This window comes from Fulmarus glacialis, unplaced genomic scaffold, assembly GCF_000690835.1.
Source record: "Fulmarus glacialis isolate BGI_N327 unplaced genomic scaffold, ASM69083v1 scaffold37841, whole genome shotgun sequence".
NCBI classification, from domain to species: domain Eukaryota; kingdom Metazoa; phylum Chordata; class Aves; order Procellariiformes; family Procellariidae; genus Fulmarus; species Fulmarus glacialis.
The window spans coordinates 739-23,620 of NW_009194135.1; the positions used below are offsets into that span (position 1 = coordinate 739).

Consider the following 22,882-nt stretch of genomic DNA (forward strand, 5'->3'; position numbering starts at 1 on the left):
GGTTGCCGGCCCCTAGCTGCAGTGCTGTGACGGCTTTGTCAGGGCTATACTGCAAAACTTGTCCCGTCTTCCTGAAACAGCTAAGGATTCCCAGGTAGTTCTGACCTTAGATGGATGGATCTTCTTCTAGGTCTTTTTAGGGCTGTTTGAAACTGTGTAATGTTGTAACATGCTGGGTAATATTTCTTGGCTTCTGCAGGAAAGTTTTATTACTCCTTCCCCCCCCTATTTTGTTCAAGATGATTAAAGTATTTCAGGTTAGTTGGGAGCGTTTATTTCTGTGAATATTAATTTAATATTAATTTAATATTAATTTAATTTATGTGAATATTGGGGAAATAGGTAATTTAATTATGTAATTTTATATGTAATCTGCTTTCTATTGACTGTATAATTATTATCTTTTTTATTATTATTTCAGTCTAAGTAACTGTATATATTGAATTCTCTGCAAAGCTGGTAGCACTGCCCAGACTCTCGGATGCTTCTTGTTATAGAAAGCTGTTTTCAAGAGCTTGCAGCATTCCTGAGATTTCCACTCACTTGTCTTGTGTTTCAGCTACCATTTTCCTGACAGATGTGGCTGGGTGGCTGACTTTTTTTTTAAGTTTTTAGGTTGAAAAAATTGAGGTTGGTTGGTCAGTTTCAAGAAGGGGAGTACTCAGTCTCTGCCAGTGCTAAAATCTTTTGGTCCCCTTTTCTCTAAAAGGCTTCATCTGGAACCCTGTCTTAATAGGAGAAGATTTGAAATTTAGCAAGAGTGGATTCACATTTTGGATATGCATTTTGCTGTTCCTTTGAAAAAATCATGATTACTTGGTCAAATTAATTTTCACATGCTTGTAGATTTCTAAAGAGTTAGTGACTAAAGTACCCTCAGAAATGCATCTCTGTTGGTTCACAGACAGCAACTCATACTGGGTGGTCTTTGTGGAGTAAGTGTGCACAGTCCAGTGTAGAAGGACTTGCCTTGTAATTTTTACTCTGAAGCAGACACTGGAACTATTGGATTTGCTTCTGTTAGAGCATTCATTTTTTAAATCAACAGGTGATGTTCACATGATAGAAGCAGATGTTCTTCTTCGTGGTGGCAAGGGAGGACATGGAGAACCTATCATGGCTCATCCACCTGAAATAGACAGTGACAACACATTGCAGGAATGGCTAAAAGAGATTGTTAACACAAATAAAGGCATCAAGCTGGATTTTAAGAGGTATTTCAAGACAAAGATTTTTATATTGTTTGCGTTCTTAGTAATTAACAATTTTACAGGTAGTGCTAATTATGTTTTGGTAATGGTAGACCAAACTTTTTCTTACTGTGCAATTCAGTGTAATGCATTCCTTCCCGAAGAGAAAATGAGGAAACATGATTCAGCATTACTAAATGCATTGCAAGAATACTACAAATAATGATTTTATATTCAGTGAATTAGTTACTGAGTTGCTATAGAGCAAAGTTTTCCCATCGGGAAAACTGAAATGATAGTGCCTATCTGGAGAGCTCCTATCAGTTTTCTGCTTGTGCAAAGAAATTGGAAAAGACAACCTTCCAACTGGGAAGTCAGACAGTGGCTCCCAGGCTGCAAATGGGGCTGAACCCCCTGGATCTCTCTGCCTGGCTGCGCACAGGTCTCTCCTGTTGCCATCCAGCTTTCTTAGTCTCATTCTCTACCAGGGAAGGGGAATGAAAGTGTCAAGGTTTTTCAAGGAGCTTCTGAAAAGCTTGCTGAAAAGCCAACTCCTGTTCCAGGTTTGCTGGAGTTCATCATAATTTAGAAACGTCATCCCATATCAGCATAAATATCTTTGTTTTCCCAGAGCTTTTTTTTTTCCCCTCCCAAAAGGAAAGGAATTCTGTTTCCTGATCAGCTCCAATACTAACTGTCTATTGGGGATGTCTCAATTCAAGAATTATGTGTACTCCTTTGAATATCTGATCTCATACCACGTATGATGCGGTGTTAGATTTCTTCAGCATGGTTTGTAATACAAAAAAATTGTCTTGTTTTTTGTGTGGTAAGGTGCCTGTATATTGGCGTAAATTCAGTCTCTTTGGCCTAACTTATTAATTAAATTTTCAGAGGTTCGTTTAGAATTTTAACCATTAGCTTTTCATTGTCTAATGGAAAATACACCTGAAAACCCCGTGAGACTGCCTTGAAGAGTTTGAAATGGGGTTCAAAGTGAGCTGTGATTTTCAGACATACACCTCTGCAACTCCTAGTTTTAGCTTTGTCTGAATTTGCCTGTACAACGTCTATTTTTACAGCAGATGGAGAATCCACCTCCACATTAAAAAGATCTTCCTCAATGCCTTAAGTATGCTATAGAAATGCAAAAAAAATGCTAGATAGTTGTAAAATGTGATTTGTACCTGTTCTGTGTAATGCAGTCACAGTTTTCATGTGAAAATTCATTAAAATACAAAGGATGCAGATAGGCTAAATCCTTCTATTGTTACAGAATCTGTAAATGTCTGCCTGAACGGAGAAGGGAAAGGGTAACATAAGTAGGCATTTGTTTGAGTTTGGTTTTTTTCATTTTAATTATCGTTTAAACTAATTTTAAAACAGCTACCTCTTATTTTTTCACAAGGAATTTCCAGCCAAGTGCAGTGATTTAAAAAAGCTTTTAAAATTGTGTTGCATTACAAAAGTTTAATTGTATAAAAGCATTTAAAAAATACAAGCACACAGTGCAGATACAGTCAAATGAGTGATAACAGAATTTGATGTTCTTTTGGATAATATTTCTTTGGATACCATTGCTGAAGTTTTGAAGATTACTTCAACAGTGCTTGAAAAGAAGTATTTTGTATATTTCTACTCTGTGAGCTTGATTGACCACATAATCACATTTCCTGGCTTTATCTACGGGAATGAATGTATTCTGGAAAATTACTTCAGAGTCCCACTTCAAAAATGCCAGAGTCATTCACCATGGAGTCAGCAATATGTTTGAGTTTTCCAAATGCTGTGCAATAAAAACAGTGCTGTCTGGGGGCCTTTTTTTGTTGTTTATTTCAAGAGATGCTGCTTTGGGCTTTTTTCTCTTTACATTATCTTGTACTTTGTAGTAAAAGCATTGGAACAGGCGGCCCAGGGAAGTGGTTGAGTCACCATCCCTGGAGGTATTTAAAAGACGTGTAGATGTGGCACTTAGGGACATGGTTTAGTGGGCATGGTGGTGTTGGGTTGACGGTTGGACTCAATGATCTTAGAGGTCTTTTCCAACCTCAATGATTCTATGATTCTGTGAAAAAGGAAAGCATTCCACTGGCTTTGACAATTCCTTGTGTATGGGAAAATGTGAACTGTTCTGGCCTCAGACAATGTGAGAAACACTTAAGCCAATAATGTTAATTCAAGCCATCACTAGCTTTTCTCTAAGACTTGAGCTAATACCGACTGAAAACGTTGAGTGGAATTCCTGCCACTATGCGACTTGCTCAACAGTACAAAAGTTAAAATGTACAAAATGCCTTTTCACAGAAAACAAAGCAGGCAGCTCAGGGGACAATTTTTGGCTCTAGAGCTAACCTAATGTAACGGCTGGCTGCCGTTCCCATTTTTGGCCGCAAATCCTGACACGGTTCATCTGACCTCATCGTGAGCCAGGTTAGGCAATAACTTGGTGCAGAACCACCCCTACAAAACAATGAGAATAGTTGTTTACCACTTTATGTCCCTCATCTCACACGCTGCTGCTAAGGCAAGCATCAGCACTGGTGTAAGAGGGTGGAGATAGGCAGCTAGGAATTGGGAAGATACGGCAACAGTTAACCATCATCTGTGTTGTTCAAACAGGCACCCGTGGAGCATGTAGCCCATGGTTTATATCCGTGTAAGCTGGAGCAGTTGTGATCCTCTCCTTGCTCTTTGCAGTGCCCTCTCTTCCCCTTCCTTTTCCTGGTGCTCCTGTGACACCCAGAGGGACCAGTTTAGGATGTTGAACAGGGAAACTAACCCTGCAGAAGAACATGAAGAATTTTCTGTTGGCTCAGCTCTGTATCGGGTCACTGCAAGATTTTGAGGAAAAGCTAGAAGATGCCTTATTCAGAGCTTTTCACAACTCGCAGGAGAAAACACAGGCCCTTGCTATTAGTAAGGAAATCACAACTCTGACCATAATAATTTTAAATTCCTGAATATTATATAGAGTGTTAATTAATTTGCTGTGAGAGAAAAACTGATTTTCTTGGCATTCATTCCTTTTCCCCGTTATTCCACATTTCCTTTCCTTCCACAGTACTGCTGTTTCAAAAGTTTTGGTAGGATAGAGAAAGGTTATTGTTTGCCTTCTAGTTATGCTTTTTCTTTTGATTTGAGAGAACAGTGAGAATATGTGACTTAAGATATTTTGTTAAATGCTTACAAGTGGTGCTGCATTGGTTGCTCAAGTGACTACATCTCATACTTCATAATTAGCTGTAGGATGAACATCTGATGGGCAGACTTCTTCATGCTGCCACTACTATGCCACACTTTTGAGCTGTGGGAACAACCACTACAAAAGTGTTAGAGCTTGCAGTGGCTTCCTTAATTAAAATCCTTTCCTGAGAGTTCAATAACATCAAAGTCTTAACAGGTCAGGAGTTAGAAGAGCCGTAAGATAAGAGCCATGAAGCAGTTCATATTGGGCAGCAGGGAGACAAGAAGCTTACACTACTTTACACCAGCAGTCATAGTCACCTTATGGGAGAAGGGGTCCTCAAGCATTTGCTCTCTGGCTTACAGGGAGAGTTTCATCAACATACCTATGTATATACGTACTGTACATTTCCGATCTGCAATCAGACTGAGGTGTCTTATCTCACCCATGTGTTATTGGTACAGTCTAGAAGCCGTACGGCCTTCCTTGGAGCTTCTTGAACATGTGAAGCAGCATTTGAGGCGACCCGTTTGGATCAATGCAGACATCCTACCGGGACCTAATGGAAATAATGCTGTAGTGGATGCAAAAGGGTTCCTCGACACTGTCACTTCATTTTTCCCAAATGTAACATTATCACTGGGATGGACAACTAGCTGGCAGCCTGACAAACACAATAAAGGTAAAGATAGAAAATTTAATGCATACACTGCGTAGTCTATTTTCTTCAAAATCATTTCGTAATTGATTCAAAATAAGTTACATGCCACCTGGTCAGTTTGAAAATAATAATGAATGTAAGAAGAATTATTTTCTTTGTTGATGTGTATTTGATAGTGTTTTATAGCAATTAGTTCAATGTTTGAGTTGCAGCAGAACTGTATAAAAAACTGATACTTTTGTTGTTAAACAGTATTTTGGCCTGCAACTCATTCGTACATATTGAGGAATTTTGGGGGACAAATTGCTTACGCCCTGTTTCAGGTAGTGTGCTCCCTGAATCCTAGCAGGATTGGTTTGGTAATCGAAATCTGGCACGTTTCCTGAAGAAAGATAGATTAGCTGGAAATTTAAAACCCTATCAATGTGCTTTTGCAGTAGATAACTGAAATCACATTGTAGGTGAATATTGTTTTTAACATTTCGTTTCTGTTGAATAATTGAATTTTTGCAATGAATTTTCCAATTAGCCATTATTTTAGGGTCCTTTTCACAGGTTTCCTCTCATAATTCTCATAGCTGCTTTGTTAGCGTGTTTTACTCCAGTGCACATGTATTTGTGTGCAGTAGCATAGTCCCCACTGAGATCGTCTGTGACCACGATGGCAAAATTATACACTGTTCCAATTGCTAATTATTCGTTAGCAAGATTTAGTGTTGTGTTATGAGGATTTTGTTGTATGTGTCCTGGTTTCGGCTGGGATAGGGGTAAATTTCTTGCTAGTGCTGTGTTTTGGATTTAGTATGAGGAGAATGTTGATAACACACTGATGTTTTCAGTTGTTGCTAAGTGCCCTCCTAGTCCAAGGACAGCTCCCATGCCTACTGCCTGAGCTAGGTACACAAGATGGGAGGGAACATAATCAGGACAGCCAGCTCAGCTGGCTGATGGGGTATTCCATACCATGTGACGTCATGCTCAGTACATGAATGGGAGTCTTGATCCAGGAAGTACCGATCGCTACCTGGTTATCGGTCAGCGCGGGTGGTGAGCAATTGCATTGTGCATCACTTATTTTGTATATTTTATCATTATCATTATTATTCTCCCTTTTCTGTTTTATTAAATGTTCTTTATCTCAACTCACGGGTTTTTCTCACTCTTACCCTTCCAATTCTCTCCCCGTCCCACGGGGGGCGGGGGGGGGAATGAGTGAGCGGCTGCGTGGTATTTGGCTGCCTGCCAGGTTAAACCACGACAGTATGTTATACAGTAATTTTATTAAACTGTGTACAGTACTTTCTCCAAAGTATTCTCAGTGCAGTAAAAAGTTGCTGGAAATATGTATTGGAAATAATGTATTGAGTAACCTTTCTTAATAAATGTAACTTTATCTCCATTCTAAATTTTAGTTTATGGTGATGCTAACTAAGGACATACTGTAAGACATGAGAAAAACAGCTTATTTAACTGATTTCAACTATAAGTTGCTGTTTGCCCAACAAAACCTTTTTTTAAAGATTTAGTGCTTTTTTAGCCTTCCCAGTCACTACATTGCATATGAGTAATTGAGAAAAAAATTATTAACTGTTGTTATTAAAGTGAAGATTTTCATAGCCTGCAGAAATAAAAGAACAGTTAAGTACCATTTTAAATAGCTCCAGTGCTTGTAAAATTCTCAACGGCAGGCACTTCAAGTGTCCTAGATTGCTTGATTTTAACATTTTTAGGCACAAAATGTTTTACCTGCTTGATTTGTGTATAACTCCAGTCCTACTGGATTCATTCAATTTTTTTCTAAATTTTTCATAATGTTTTTTTTTTAAAAGGTCACTGTCAAGTTAAAACTAGTCCATATTGAAGTCAGTGGTAGCAATGATTTTTAGAGAAAGGGCAAAGATACAATTTCCTGGACATTAAAAAATGTCACATTCTATAGCTATATGTAAAATAACACTGCAGTTACTAGAAATAAAGATTTTCAAAATAAATTTATTTTTCCACGTTAGTATTACTTTTCTCTTCTGGGACAATGACATTTTTTATTTATAATCATTTGGCGATTTAATTTTAGAATTCTGTGATTTTCACAAAACCCCTATTTGCTCTTGTTCTGTCATACAACCTAACCATTCTATAAATCATTGTCTCTCTATTTGGATAGAGATTGTATTTGTGAAGAATTCTTTTTAATCAAATGGTCTTTACTGTAGGCTATGACTGGACGATGGTGAAAGAAATGGCTCAGATATGCAGTACACTTTCCCAGCCTCTAACTTTCCCTGTGAGAGCAGCATTAGTACGACAGTCAATACCTGAGCTGTGTTGGTTAATCCAACAGTCGGATAGGTAAGTTTGAGGGCCTTCATTTTTAGCTGTCTTTATTTTAAAGGCACATATTTGTTCATATTAAATATAGCACATTTATGTGTACATACTTATCCCAATTAGATTGAAAATATTTTTTCTTTTAGTGTATCCCTTCAGTTCTTTAATTCCTTCAGTTCTTAAATTGTTTTGTCATACAGAAGTAGTCACTATTCATTTCTTTAAAATAATAAAATTCCAAAAGCCTCTCATTACCTATAAGTAATTTTAAATCTTGTGTAGGTTTGTAATCCAGTTCCACTATAAACATTTCATAAGACTAATGTAGTTAAATAGACTAAATAGTTTGATGTTGCAATTTGGAATTAATTCAATTTAAATGCTTACATTTTATATATACTTTTTATTGGATTCAGTATTTGTATTTTCTGTAGTAATGTCACTTAAAAACATCAAAGGTGATTTTTAGGTTGGAAGTCAGTAAGTTTGTTACGAAACTAATTAATTTCGCTTAGGTACTTGAAATACATTCAGTGGTTTCCAAACACTGACTTATGTTTTCTTTTAAAAATTGTTCTTACAAACCCATAACAATTTAATTTAAAAAATTATTTACATGTAATTGAGAATAAAACCTGCTTCATACATATTGTCATTTACTCATCTTTTTCACCAACTCTGCCTACCTACACTTCAATAAAGTTGTTCCTTAAGCACCAACCAAGGGTCAAAGCTCAGGACAGAAAATTTAAGACAGTCACTTGTCTGGAAAATTTCTAAGTAATTAGAAACAACAAGATGGACAAATAAAGTGCTGTTATTCTCATTTACAGTGGAGAATCAAGAGAGAAATTAGAATTAAACATTTTAAACTGGGAAATTAATTTCAAAATATTTTTATGTTAAGAATATGTCTTGTGAATTGTGCCATTCTCAAATATATCCTCATTGGATACAAGCAGTACTCCCACTGAAATATTGGGATTTTCTCTTTTACCTAGCATAAAAATCCTGATTTTTTTAGTGGCATGATTAGAAGACACAAATTCCTGAGCCAGTTTTGCTGACGTACAACTAAATTCTGATTTACCTGTATTTTAGGTTAATACAGTTTTAATAAACAAAGGCAAAAATGAAGTATTTGTCATGTGGAGGTTGTGGAGGATAATGCTTTTAACTTTAAACGATACTTTGAAGTTTTTCAATTTTTTTGAAAAGTTATCATAAAATCTGTGCAATTAATGAGAAAAGTGTGTGTGATACAGTACAGAAAGTACACTTAGTTAATCAGATGGCATCACTACACATCACTTAGATGACAAAACATCGAGTACGAAAATCACCCGCGACTGAGATTGCCTCATATTTTCTGTTCTAATGCTCTGCCTGTAACTATTTATTACTTTGTCAAACTTTAAATGCTCAGTCTGGTAAATTTCTTTGCTGGATATCTGCCTAAGATCTTTTATTTTACTCCTTGCTAGATTTGGCAGAACAGTTCACACAAGGACCAGGCTATAGATAAATTGTTCTGGGTGGTGCAGGATTGTCTATCTTAAAAATTTTGCAGTCCTCCTTGGGAAGTTCTAGCAAGTTTAGCTCTAGGAGCAAGAACTTGAAGTTTGACTAGAGCCAAATTGTGTGACTTACCTCTATAATGAGGAAAAAAAATGTGGCAAGGGAATAAACCTCTGCAAATTTTATTTTGCCTGTGTCAAATAGAGGTTTATTTAAAGACTAGTCTGTCTGTACCAAGCATTCCGTGTGCCTGTGTGTGCAAACTAGGATGTGTTTGAGCATGCCTGTTTCTGGGGTAGCATTTTGATCCAGCCATTGCTTTTCCCAGTAACTTGGAGTCACTGTGGTAACAAGAAGATTGGAGAGACTCTCAGTGCTCTCGGTTGTAGCACAAGTGCAGGGTAGAGGGTGATGACTTGCCTGGATGTAGAGGGGTGAGGAGGGCAGGGACGTATAAAAACTGTTAATTGTGGTGGTTCATAAATTGTGGTTGCTTAACTCTGAAATCTAAAGGAGATTAAGTTTTTGGTATTTAATTACATTCCTAAAATTAAGATACCATAGTCTTGAATATTTTTAGGAGCTTATTAGTGCAATGTCTTTCTGTCTTACATGGTTTATGTTAAAGATAATAACATATTCTTTTTTCTCTTTTTTCTCTTTCTCTCTTTTTTTTTCCTTTTTTTTTGATACAGATATAGCCTCACTGTTTGGACAGGAAAGGAGGATGTGTATTCTGTAGAAGATTTGCTTTACATCCGAGAAAACTTTGATAAAAGTAGGGTTTATTATGACATTTTAGAGCCACGAAATTCTGAATTCAAAAAAGCCATAGGAGTAGAATAGTAAATACAAAGCAGGCAATGTCTGACCTTATAATACTTAGTGTCTTTAAACATGAAGATTTCTTCTTCAGAGAAATGCATTTTCTTTACCAAAAGAATTGAAAGGCTTCTCAAATAGAAATTTAACGCCTTCTTAATTGTTACTTACTCATCATATGGATGTTCCCTCTCATTCACCCAGTTGTGTGTGGTAAAGGCTACTCACATTACTTAAATATTCTTGTACTTCTTCCCTGCAAGCATATAAAGGGGAGAATGGCCCCAGCTGATAGTTGTGGACTAAGGTAATTTGTTGCTAACTGCTTTTGTGTAAGCCAAAGTCTATGGGACACTCAATCTCTGCTAAAGCCTGTTTTCGCTTTTTGTAGGGGAGGACAAGAGTCAAGACTGTATTAAGTACAGAACTATGCAGTTCCCAAAGGGGTTATTTTGTAGCTGATCTTGATACACTCCATTTTTAATGCCATTGCAATTGATAATGTTCTCACTCCTAGTTGGTAGAAGATTCTGTTTGCTAGATGTGAAGAATGGGATCTGTGATGCTACTCATTCCAGAGAGAAAGAATGGTTATTTTTACTGAATTAAAACTAATTAGGTTCTCTGCAACATGGTCATTATGCATTCCACACCATGGCTTGCCTCCATGCTTTCTGAGCTGTCAGCAACATAGTCCTTGGATTGTGAGAAGGCTGAGCTGGAGTTGTAGCTGCACTGCAGGAGGGGCTGGGGCAAACAGAACCCCCAAAATGAAGAATAATCCTGTCATGTACATAAAGCATGAAGATGGATTACAGTGAGGTAGACATCAGAGACAGCATTAAAAGAGCTATAGTGGTTTATAAGATAGAGAAGTGCTGGTGGTTCTTTGAAGAGTTTTAAACTAAATTTTAAGCATGACAGGAGTTCTGTAAACTGTTCTGCTGCAGTCTTTCTGAGAGCCAGAGGCTCTAAGAATGAAATAGCTGTACAGTGATTAGTGCTTACAGCAAAAAATCTGCATTTATATGATAGTACAGTTATTTTCTACATTCCCCTGGATTGTGCATCTGTTTAACTCTTAGAACATGATTTCAAAAACTTTCAGAAGTTGAACTTCCCTTTGAGAAAAACTGAAATCATTGCAACCCTTATTGCTTGCAGGAAAAGTCCAACCTATTTAATTTTAAGCATTTTTTGGCTCTCTTGCTTCTGCATCCCTTAAAACGAATACAGATATTGAAGTCTGTGCAGATTGAAACACAAGCTGTGTGGTGTTGTCTTTTGCCAAACATTACAAAGTTTTTTTTCACAGTGACAGAGGAGATTTTGATTTTTAAATGAAAGCTGATTCTGTGAAGGGACATTACCCTGGCATCTTCTTGCTCTCCTCTCCTCTCCCATTCCTCTCGCATGCACGAATTTTTTTAACTTTGATGTTTTACACAATAGTGGACAGGCTGTAGTACTAAAGAGTTAATTACAGCAATTTTTCGTTCTTACAACTTTTTTTAATAGTATTAATACAACTGTGATAGAAAAGTTAGTTATATTTATTAATCCTAAATCTTGAAATATGGTGATTTCATGCAGTCATTAAAATTCAAGATTCCTTGTTATCTACAGTTCCTTTGCCAGGTTTATCTAATAATTGTTTTACATTATTGAGGGGTAGATCTTTCATTATTTTCTACTAAGATATACTTGGGTAAAATTAGGAAATATTTTTCCAAATAAGGGAGAAAACCATCTAGTTGTACTTGGAATAGTTAAACAGAGCACTTAATTTAATTTACACAATCAGGCAATGTGAATGGCGGTAACCACCAAAAGGTCAAGTCTGGCAGTGTGATTCCTTTTAATGAATTGGGAGAAATTATTTATTTTTTAGTTCACTATGACAATGTGATCTGATCTGAAGAGATTTAACCTCTCAATTCTTTATAGCATCTGTTTCTTTGAGCTTTGTTTGCATACTTCGCTATATCGTGGGAGGAAGAGAGATTAACTGTTTCCTAACTGATCATAACTATGGAAAATATTTTAAATACTTCAAAGATCCTTTTCTAACCCAGATCATTTTGATTAAAACAGGTTCAGGAGCTATTGCGTGAACAGAGGTGCTAGCAGATCTGATCATGTGGTATCCTGTTCTGCATGATGACCCTTTCACGTAACTCCCTTTCAGGGAGAACGGGGTATATGAGTGACCAAAGCTCCAGTTAAACCAAAGTAAGAGACATTGCTTTGAATCTATAGTGCATACAATAAACTAGTAGGAAATAGTATAATTCAGAGGGTTTTATTTTCTGGGATACACCATTGAACAAGAAGCATTTAGGGAACATCAGCCAGCTTTTGGAATCAAATGCAACGTAGCTGCTTTAGCCAAAATGAGTCCGGCAGGTGTCTGAATACCGAACGTGCTTTTGAGGGACGTGAAGGAAATAGCTTGAAGACACATTGCTGTAGCCATGTTCATTTATTGAATGAAATGTGCCATGCGTTTTTTGTATTATCCTTACTGAACACTTTACTAGTTCTAGGCTTAGTCTAGGTTTCGTTTCAAGATATTGCTGGTCATTCAGAAGCAGCAATACTTTCTGGGCATACGTTTATTTCTAATAAATTTAAACACAAGGGTATCTCGTTATCCTTTTGATCCACAGTTTATATAAACGTTTAGGACTGGAATGGACTCCTAGATCTTGTTTCAGCTCCTTGTTGCAGGCACTTAGATTTACTGACTTGAGGGATTTCATCTTTCAGTTGGTTAGGCTTTTTTGCATCTAGACTGGCAGACTTTTCTGTTATTTAGAAACCTTTTTCCCACTTACCAATAACCATCTGAAGTATTAGGATTTGTTAAAACTGGTTAAACTATTAAGTAAAAATCCAGTACCAGGAACTGCCAGAAGTATTTTTAAGGGTGCAGACATCATGGAAGAAGTATCACTGAGCAATCTATGTGGATATGACACATACATTAACTGGGATATTCAGATAAAATTAAAAGAAGAATCCATGATCTGGATTACCAGAAAAATTAATTAAGGTAACAAGACATGTAAAACTAGATTAAACAAAATGCTAGAAATGCATTTCATGAAGCATTCTTGCAGTGATAGAAGGGTTTGACTATATGGTGAATTTGTTTATGCTGTATGGATTGTCCTGTGTATCTGAATTTCTGTACGTATTCTTTTTCACCCACGAATCTCTTAGTTTCCTGTGAAGTCGTTTATGTTGTTTATGTCAGTCTAGTCTGACTTGCACGTAAATAAATTCATTCAAATTTGTTTTTCTGTTTTCATACCAGCCTTCATACAAATGCTCTCCTTCTAAAATAAGAAGTGTTAACTGTGGGGCTGGCAATAAGATTATAAAGGTGAGATGAAAGCTAGTTAGTTATTCTGTTGGAAACAGGGATCTCTGGCATTTCTATATTACTCTAGGTGTCTTTTGGGTTTTTTTACCTTCCATCAGTGATCTATTCCGTGTACTTAAAACTTTGTTTAGGAGTGTCGTGGTTTAACCTGGCAGGCAGCCAAATACCACGCAGCCGCTCACTCACTCCCCGTGGTTTAACCTGGCAGGCAGCCAAATACCCGCAGCCGCCCACACCCCCCCCCCCCACCGCCAGTGGGACGGGGAGAGAATCGGAAGGGTAAGAGTGAGAAAAACTCGTGAGTTGAGATAAAGACAGTTTAATAAAACAGAAAAGGGAGAATAATAATGATAATGATAAAATATACAAAATAAGTGATGCACAATGCAATTGCTCACCACCCGCGCTGACCGATAACCAGGTAGCGATCGGTACTTCCTGGATCAACATTCTCCTCATACTAAATCCAAAACATAGCACTAGCAAGAAATTTAACCCTATCCCAGCTGAAACCAGGACAAGGAGCTATAAATTCTGCCATCTTTTCATGGAATCATTTTCTCTGTCAGTGTTGCTTCATGTCTGTTGGTATCTTTCAGCCAGGTTTTTAGACTTAATTGTCCTTGTTACATGAAAAACCTAGTTGACTTTAATGAAATTAATGAAATTTAATGAAATTAGGTATTGTTCAGGATGTCCAGGTGAGTTAATTGATTAATAAAACATTTCTAGTTTACTGCAAGTAGTTCAAGTTTTGTATTTTTCTGTAAATTTCATGGAACTTACTAAATAGATAAAACAACATGTTACAGAAGAGAATTGACGACATTAGTCCTGCACAACTACTCAATAATATCCTGCAGTAACATGTAAGTATACTGACGAAAGCAAAACAGAAGCTGATTTTCTGAGGTTTGTATTGTTTAGATGTGCTGTGGAATCAAAGAAAATGTCCCCAAAGACACATTTTTCAAAAGCAGTTCTCCCCATCTTCATCTTCAGCATTCATTTGAAGAATTACTCAGTTTTGGCCTACTCTGACTGAAAAAAAAACCAGTCTTTTTTGCAATTAAAACCTTCAAATTAAAGCCTTTTATCTTTTATTTATCAGCCAGCTGTCTGTGATCAGGCCATTTGCTAAAGTTACTACAGATTTGTTTCTGCACTGTCCATTAAACTCTATTTAATGTTTGAGTCCGAGCACTGTAAAGCTTTCACTTATGATTTTTATTGTGCTTTGTTTGGATACCGAAGAATTTGATTACAGCACCTGGCGCATGCTATCTTTTTCATGTCAGCAGTGCTTGTGCAACAGCCGCAGGAAGCTGTATTTGAACCTTCCAAGTGTCCTTGTGCAAAGCCAGGCTTACATAAACCCCCACTTCTGCAGCCCACCATCCAAATTTTTGCTAAGGGTGATTAAGAAAACCAATTTTTTGTTGTTGTGTTTTGATGCTCACAGACATGTATTCTTTAGTTTGTTCATTTTTTGTTGCAGGAATGTCTGTTTGCCTACGCAGTGTGATTCCCTGATGCCTAGGCTTATCTTCCATGTATTACCTTGTATTTACTGTCAGTTTTACCAAGAGTTTTATCTATAAATCTTGTACTAACCTATGTGCAAAAGTAAGGGCTGCTAGAAAACATCCGAGCCAGGGTGTTGTATTAGTCTTTAGTTCTTTGCTTCTCTTCTAGGGCTTTGATGAATGAGTTTTGGCATATGTCTTTGCAGTGAAGTAAGACGTTACTACCTCCTCCTAGCTACTGTTACTTCTGATACATCTTTTTACTGCAAATTGCTGTAATTATTGTATTGTTACCCTTTTAGTAGGTAAAAGAAGTAGGTTGAAGAAAATACTCACTCCACACTACAATTATTCCAAATTGCACTGGGGCATTAAGGTCCATGTTCCCTTATACAGGAGCAGTAACTTCTGGCAGATTGGTGCATTAAAAACCCATAATAAAGAAGCATTATTTTTTATTGTGCTTCTAGTAAAATTCAAGGTATTGTACTCGATTGTCTTCTGAATTTTGAACATGTGAATTTCTGGGGCAATTATATGTTGTTTTTTAATATCCTTATACTTTGGCTTGGCTTCCTTGAATTTTCCAGTGATCCTTCTGTCATCGTAGCTGTTGCTTTCATTGCCTAATTGTGATTCCTCTCATTGCGGTAGCAGAAAAAAATTGCATATGCAAATTCATAATCTCGATGGGGATCTGTCCAAGCAGAATTAAAATGTGTTTTAAAAAGGTGTTCTCATTACTGTGGTTTTAAAATCTATGTACAGGTCAAGTTTATATTTTAAAATGGACTAGCTTTTGAGAGAGAAGGCTGTAACTCATGCATCCATGGCAGCTTGTGAAAGTGTTCAAAATTGCTAGCTGATGCCTTCAGGGAAAAAATACAGGAGTTAATTACTGTTCATCAGCATGCATCTGCATCTGGATTTCAGAAATTTGGAATAAATGTGACAGTATACAATTCTAAAAAAATATCTTCACGGTTCAATATAAGATCTTAGTGCGTTTTTTAAATGGCTGAACATAAATTCACTTTTTTCTTGCTTGGGACAAAACCTCTGAATTCACATTAGATCTACAATGTGGTGCCAGAACAGGAAATTCCATCTTTGAGGTTAAATTTAAAATAGTGGGTTTGACTTCATGTTGATAACTCTGTCTTCTGGTGCTTCCTTAAGTGTTGAACTGTTGATATCTTGGTTTCCTGAATCCCAGTTCAGATGAGCAGTACGGCTGAAGCAAGCCCTGCTTTGAGCTGGGGGTTGGACGAGACCTCCAGAGGTTTCTTTCAGCCTACATGTTTTTTATGATTTAATGCCACACTTCACCTGCTACATAGTACATACCACCTTTAAGGATTTATATGGATGCAAAAGGAGTTGTAAGTAATTCCTCTGCAATTCCTATAGTTTGGTTATTACTTTCATCTTTGTTGAGCTTTAGCAGATAATTGCAAGGAATTTGTTTTAAGTAAAGGATTCGTACAAAGTAACTGCTCATGTCAGCAGAGTGCCTTGGTCCCTAATCGAAGTCCTCAGGTTCTGTTGCCCGTCCCGTACCAGCAAAAAGAAGGAGGCTTAGGTTTTAATTGTGTGAAATGCTAAAGCCAAGGACATCCCTAGATCTGTGCTTGCTTTCAACCAGCTACACGCGACATCGGCCGAGACGCCCGTCTCAGATAACAGGTGTCCTTTGAAGAACAGGAATTTTGCAGGAATTTTGCAAATATATATGTATTTTAAAATAAGGTTAACTTGTTTAAAGGACAAGAAGACCTATTGTCTTTTAAAAAGGATTAATAGCTGGGTATTTTATCAGGACAATTAGTCAAAAAAATTTTATCCCTTTCACTCTGAAAAAAAAACCCCGAGTTTCCTTAAGATGTATCCTTATCAAACCTGATCTCCTTGAAGGTATTGCAGTGCCAGTTACACTTTAAGGTGAAAATGAGTGGCTCGGAAATACTTCTAAATATTTTAAAAACAGGCATTCTTGTCTCTAATTCTGGATTTCAACATTAAATATAAAAAAAAAAGCCTGTCCCTTTTATGAATACAGTGTTAATGTTTTTGGTAGGATGGTTGGTTGTGACTAATGTTCATCTTTCTACAACGAGCCATGCTCTTGTTACATGAACAAAATAGCCAACTAATGGAATAATAGTTTACTAATGTAAGAATCCATTTATTTATAAATACCTGATTTTAGTTGGAAAATTAATTAGTTGTACTGCAAAACAGATGCAGAAAGATGAAGGTCTTATTAAGGATTGATGAGGGAGAAAAAGAGGAATTTAATGACTGGTTTAGTTTACTATTTTCCTTGTGTAGCTGCATCAAATTATGGCAATATTCTTTTGGAAGTGCTGCATAATTGTAAAAGACAAAAATCAAAACAAAGCAACTCCAAATGCCTTTCTCCTTAAAGCAAAAACGAAGAAAGAGCGCAGCGAAGGGTATTTTGAAAACTGTAATTTGAACACCATGCCTTAAACACAACGTTGAAAACTGCTTTTTTACAGCCTTCTTGTGTAGTGACTTACTGTTACTAAATTTCTTAAACCAAAATATGAAGTTTTTTAGATGATAGCTCTTTTTTGTGAGGCCACCACTATTTGTCTAGAAGTTACTTTCATTGTATGGTTTCACAGCATTTTGCAGAGAAAATGAAAACCAGAAGTAAAAAAATATTTTTCACCTTTCTAAACTTATCATGTAGATGTAAAATCAATAATCTCATACGTAGTGTATTTTACTGAAAGCTGTAGCATGTGTTGACAGAAATGCTTTCTCACAGAAACGCCACTTCCATTTGATACAGTTTAAAGTATGAATGTTTAAGGATTTATGTCATTAATCTTTCTACAAGTTAGAGTCGATGAGCTTCACTAATTTTTCACTGTAATGCGCGAGAACTAGCCCAGATGGTTCTCTCTGGATGGGAAGCCACAGCTCTTAGAAGAAAACTAGCAAGAAAAAAGTTTCAGCTTGTAGTGTTTTCTTTATCAAGATGCATAAAGAACACCTGGAAAGTATTTTGTTGTTTGCAAACTTTTATGTTCCGGGCGGGAGGGGGGGGGAAATTATCATTATACATTCAGGTTTTGCTTCCCATTCTTTGCTTAAAAGACATTATGGGTGACTGGAAAATGACGAGGATTAAGACTTCAAAGATGGCAGAAGTGTATCTCCACTGAAGTGGAACCACAGTAAGCTATCAACAGGCTGAAAGAGCCTCTCTCACACAATACTTCGTACAAATTTAGCTATGTTGGATTAAATCCAATTAACTGTTCCAATTTTCCTGTATAGAGACAGCCTGAGAAACACTTACGAGTGAGTACCTTTGGTAGTGACTCAGCATCTCCTAAGTGGTGAATAAAAAGATGTGTCTATTTCCATATTCCCTGAATGGGGGAAAAAAAAAATCTTTTATTTATGCATCATAACAACATCAAGAGAACAAAACTGAATTGTTACTCCTTTGAAGGTCACTTGTAACATTGATGCAACAGTAAACATTAATTAAACATTAACCTTTCACATTACTTCTGCATCAAAATTAAGCACAAAATACTGTCAACACTACAGAAGAACTTCACTTCTCAAGACATTTGCCATTTTCCTCCATTGTCTGAGCACTTTGTAAAAAAATTACTGTTTCAGCTGAGGAAGCAGTAATCCCATACATGTATATGTCATTTTCCAATTAATTTTAAAATCAATACAGCAGAAATCGGGCTTTATATCTTCAGCAAAAATACCAGCTAGAACATCTGATCTGTTAGTTGATTTTTTCTACAAAACAATTCGTGTTTTTTTAAATGTGTATTTTTAGCTTCAAATATTTAACTTCATTATGAGATGAACAGGCTACAAATTGCCTTTCCCATTTATAATATCATAAAAGCATTTGAAAAGTATATTGTGTCTGTATGCGGTGTTTGTAGGGACCAATTTGTACGCAATTAATAACTGAATATTGACATACATTGTTCCACATAATTTCTCTGCCATAAAAAGATTTCTGTGTAATCCTTGTTTGTGGTATATGCAGATGCTGATCCAGCAACATCTCCTGAAGTAAAAGGCAGAACCTGAATGGAACCAAATCCTCCATCACCTTCACCGTATTTCCACCAGTATTTAATAGCTCTTAAAATGTACATAACTTCACTTTTGTAACTTTCTCATTTTTGGATGCTTAATATCCAAACTCAGGTGTTGTGTTTTGTTTTTTTTTTTTAACGTAGTGAACACTTCTTTTTTGTGTATGTGCAGAGACTGGAGTTTGCCAGCCAATCCATAAATGACCAAGAATCTTTCAGTGGATGAATAGTCCATCTCTAATTAAAAAAAATAACTAAATATTTGTGACTGGTACTGTTTTTTTGTGACTGGTACTGATTGCTCTTGAGAGGTGAGAAACTAAACAAGCATGACCATCATCTCTGCGTAACGAGTAAGTCAAATGCGATAGCACGGTGAGCCTTCCCAGCTGTCACCAGAATGCTACGCATCCCACATTAGCAGAGCTGTGACTGGAGGGGGGCAAAGGACACCACGGCTTTCAAGACCTGTATTTTGTGGGGAAAGATTAATTTTGACAATGGCGATACAGATTTGCATCTTTGCTTATTCTAGCTACCTTTGAGAGCTTCTGTAAAATCATCTGCTTTCTAGCGGTCATCACTAGAGACTGGAGAGATTTTGTCGCAAAATTGATTTCAAGATTTAAAGTTGTAGTTTCAGATCAGCGCTTGATATACAACTCTGTTGTGTAGAGATGTAAACCATACTCCTTTACTTTCCAGATGTCAAATGTTGCCTTCTTCAAAATAAGCATATTATGAACTTTTGGACATTTTTATATTTTTACATAAAAAGGTATTTACAGAGACTGTATGTTTATCATCCACTTGAAATTGTCTTATACTAAGGGCAAAGCTAAATAACATTCAGTTCTTTGTTACGCAATGTCAGACTGGGTGAATTTTGACTGCAAGAAGGCAGGTAGTACCCAAAAAAAGTATCTCCAAATACAGAAATTCACATTATACAGGCACAATTTCAATACAGTTCATTTCTGTAAATTATGACAAAACACAACACGCTCAATATTTCTCAGCCTTTAGAAGATGAAATGAAATATAAAATGCTAAATGCAATACCAGAAATCAAGCATCTATGGAATATGCACAAAGACAAAGTAGATGTTTGGAATCGCTGAACACTAAACGGGAAAGAAAAATAGATTTTAGAGATACTTAAAAATATGCAATAGCTTTGACACAAAGGAGTGTTTCTCATCTATAAGAAATTCAGTCCTCTGCTTCAAATTAGGCAAAATGAGGACGTCCATCTCCCAGGTGAGTATCGTAGCTGTCGGATGTTTTTTCAGGTCGGTCTGAGCAGGAGGACAGAGCTCTTCCTTGCTCCCAGGCATGTGTGTGAAGTATCCTCGCTGATCAAGACATCTGGATGTGTCCCACCATCTGTATCCTGTCTTGAAAAGAAACCCAGGCCTGTGACTGGGGAGAAGGAGCTCCTGCGTGATCTGGAGATCTGTTTTTTTGAGAGTCTGGAACTACAGAAAGTAATGGACCCTAGTTTAAATACAGCCTCTGCCTTCCCCCACCCTTCCTCTTTTTAAATGAGCAGATTCCAGCAATCCAATAGCTTGAGAAGCCCAAGCTGGCTGACATGCCTAATTGACAGTGCGAACAGGGTTTGGTCATTTTACATGCGATTATTCAGGACTCCTTGCTCGCTGTGCTGGCTTCTTGACTCTCCCAGACATCACGTGCTGAACTCGAGTTCTCCAGTGCTCTGCACACCAGACTGACTTCCAGTGGGCAATAAGGCATCTAAAGCAGGCTCCCAGTCTTTAGCTGGGATTTCCTGGCCGTAGCTATGCATGCGACACAGCTCTGCAACATGAATTTTATTTACTCTGTGTGTTGTCCGTTTACGTGCAGTAAAGCCACTGAAGCTGCCTATGTACGCTTGCCACTGCTCACCCTTTGTGCACACTGGCTGTGCCTGGGATTTCTGGGTATTGCTCAACTTGGTCGGAGTCAGACTGATGTCCAGCATCACAATCAAACGTTTTGAGTTCCCAAATTCCACATGTACCACCTTTCTGGGGGAGAAAGAGTTCACGTTTGGGGAAACCCTGGAGGGATAATATTTCCAACATAAAATGAGACCTGCAGTGCCTAAGACCCTTTGCAGGTTCAGCCTGTCACAGGCAAGATTTCAGTGCTGAAGTTGAAAACATGATGAAAACAGTATAATAAATATTCCTCAGTTTGCAGAAAGCAGCATCATTAGTTAAGCATAGCTTTTCATGTTGTCTCTAAGCTATTTAACTCGTTCCAAAGCAGAGCGCCTCGCATCATAGACCTGCTATCTTGTGATATATATCATTACAAGCAGACAGTGCAGAGAATATGTACATATTGTAAAGATTTTGTAACCCTTTAATCCCGTTAAAAATTTACTAATTGCTTAATCTGCTCAGTCTGTAATGACTGCCGCCTTTGTAGCATTTTCGTGGTTTTGATTTCTCTAGGGAAAGCAGGTGCTGCTGGTAGTAAGTGTTTTTGTCCACAAGAAATCATCCCAGAAACCCTGTTTATGAAAGTAATATCTGGAATTGGGGGCTGAGGATTCATATTCAGTGGTGGAAGAAAACCTGGTCTTGTCTGAGCAGTATGATCCAACAACAAGGCTCCTGAACCCCGTCTTTCTAGAAAAGCTTGATTTCGCCTGCTCAGGGGAACAGGAGGCATGTTCTCCAGTACTTCTCTAGAACTTGATAACAAAGAGAGAGATGGAGAAAGAATCTTCTTCTTTCCTATCACTGACTTACTGTCTTCTGCAGCAGCAGAAAATAGTTAACTGAGAATCAGAGCTGTAGTGATTTGCTCCTAAATTTCTTTTCTGGATAATACTGCTGAGGTTTGAAATAAAGCTGATTTGTCCTGAACTGGCATCCTTAGGAACCCCACTGGCGTTATGTTTCTCTTCAACATAAGGACTCTGAGAGTTTATGTCATCATACGATAATTTCCTTGATCCAGTTTGATCAAAGGTTTTCAATAAATGAGCAGTGTCTTTTATGTCAATACTTTGGTGCCTGGTGATAAATCTCTTTGATAAGGCAAGGCCATTGATTTTAAAAGAGAGCTCTTCTTCTGGAGTAATATCCTGAAGTTCTTCTTGTAAAGAGGCAATTTTATTCTGATGGAACAGTGATGGAGAGCTCTTTATCCAAGGCTCAGACTGTAGCCGCTGCACTTGTGCCAGCTTGGACCCTACTTTTGTTGAGCTGGATTTTCTCGTCGGTGAAACTGTTTGAGATGAGTTGTCCACACTTTTTGGATGATCCAGCTCTTTAAAGCTGAAGAGTGCTTTTTTAGTTTCATCTGAACTTGAAAGTGGGGATGGAGATGTTTTCAGTTCTATTTCTGAAGGGGAAGTGCAAGCAGTTGGGGAATGGCATTCCTCGAGGTCTGCAGGAGGCACATTTAAGTACTGCTTCGTTTTCTGCCTCCCCAACAGGGACTTGTCCGTTGTGATGATGATGACTTCTTTCCCTCGCGCCCTGCAGGCATTAAGAAGAACTTTCAGGGTCTCTTTGTCTTCAGAGTTTATTGCATACACAAGTGCAGAACAGTTAGAGTGATCTTGCAGGCTTGGGTCAGCTCCACTTTTCAGGAGCAGAGATACCACTTCAGGGCCTGCTTTTTCCAGACAAGCGTGCATCAAGGCTGTCTTTCCAGATTTGTCCTGTGTATTTGGATCAGCCTTGTTTTCCAGGAGGTATTTAACCATTTTCACCTTGCTGACACTCTGGGAGTCCACATGTTTTGTCCTACAAGCAATCATTAAAGGGGTTTCACCTCTGTCATTGCTCTCGTTGATGTAGGCGCCACCCTCTAGTAACAGTCTGGTGAGGCGAAGGCGGCTTTGATAGACGGCTCTTATCAGGGAATTCCCCTCTGCTGGCAGCTCTACCATCTTGGACATTGCACTTGCCTTACTTAGACCTTGCTAGTGGCTGCAAAGAACACCTGGTTTTCAGAGAAAGTAAAGAGCCCCCCCCCAAAAAAAAAAGGAAAAAAAGAAAAAAGAGGATTTAACTGTATGAATTGCTCCTGTAAATACCCAGTACTTTGTGAAAAAAGTCTGAAGATAAGCAAAAAAAAAAAGGTATTCCCACCTCCTAGATGTCAAGAAATGCATTAAATATTTAAAATA

The 22,882-nt window shown here is 37.5% G+C and overlaps 2 protein-coding genes across 2 annotated transcripts; one reads left to right on the forward strand and one right to left on the reverse strand.

Moving 5' to 3' along the window:
- The first annotated feature begins 1,056 nt into the window (after window positions 1–1,056).
- FAM151B (family with sequence similarity 151, member B) lies at window positions 1,057–9,727 on the forward strand. The gene is made up of 4 exons (XM_009587669.1): window positions 1,057–1,214; window positions 4,839–5,056; window positions 7,249–7,384; window positions 9,577–9,727. Exons 1-4 carry the CDS (start codon window positions 1,060–1,062, stop codon window positions 9,725–9,727), a joined length of 660 nt encoding a protein of 219 aa, XP_009585964.1. The 5' UTR covers window positions 1,057–1,059.
- Window positions 9,728–21,108: 11,381 nt separating this feature from the next.
- On the reverse strand, window positions 21,109–22,651 carry LOC104083988 (ankyrin repeat domain-containing protein 34B-like). Its single transcript, XM_009587670.1, is given in 2 exon segments — window positions 21,109–21,511; window positions 21,513–22,651. Coding segments are annotated over 2 exon segments (1,542 nt in total).
- Between the last annotated feature and the right edge of the window lie 231 nt (window positions 22,652–22,882).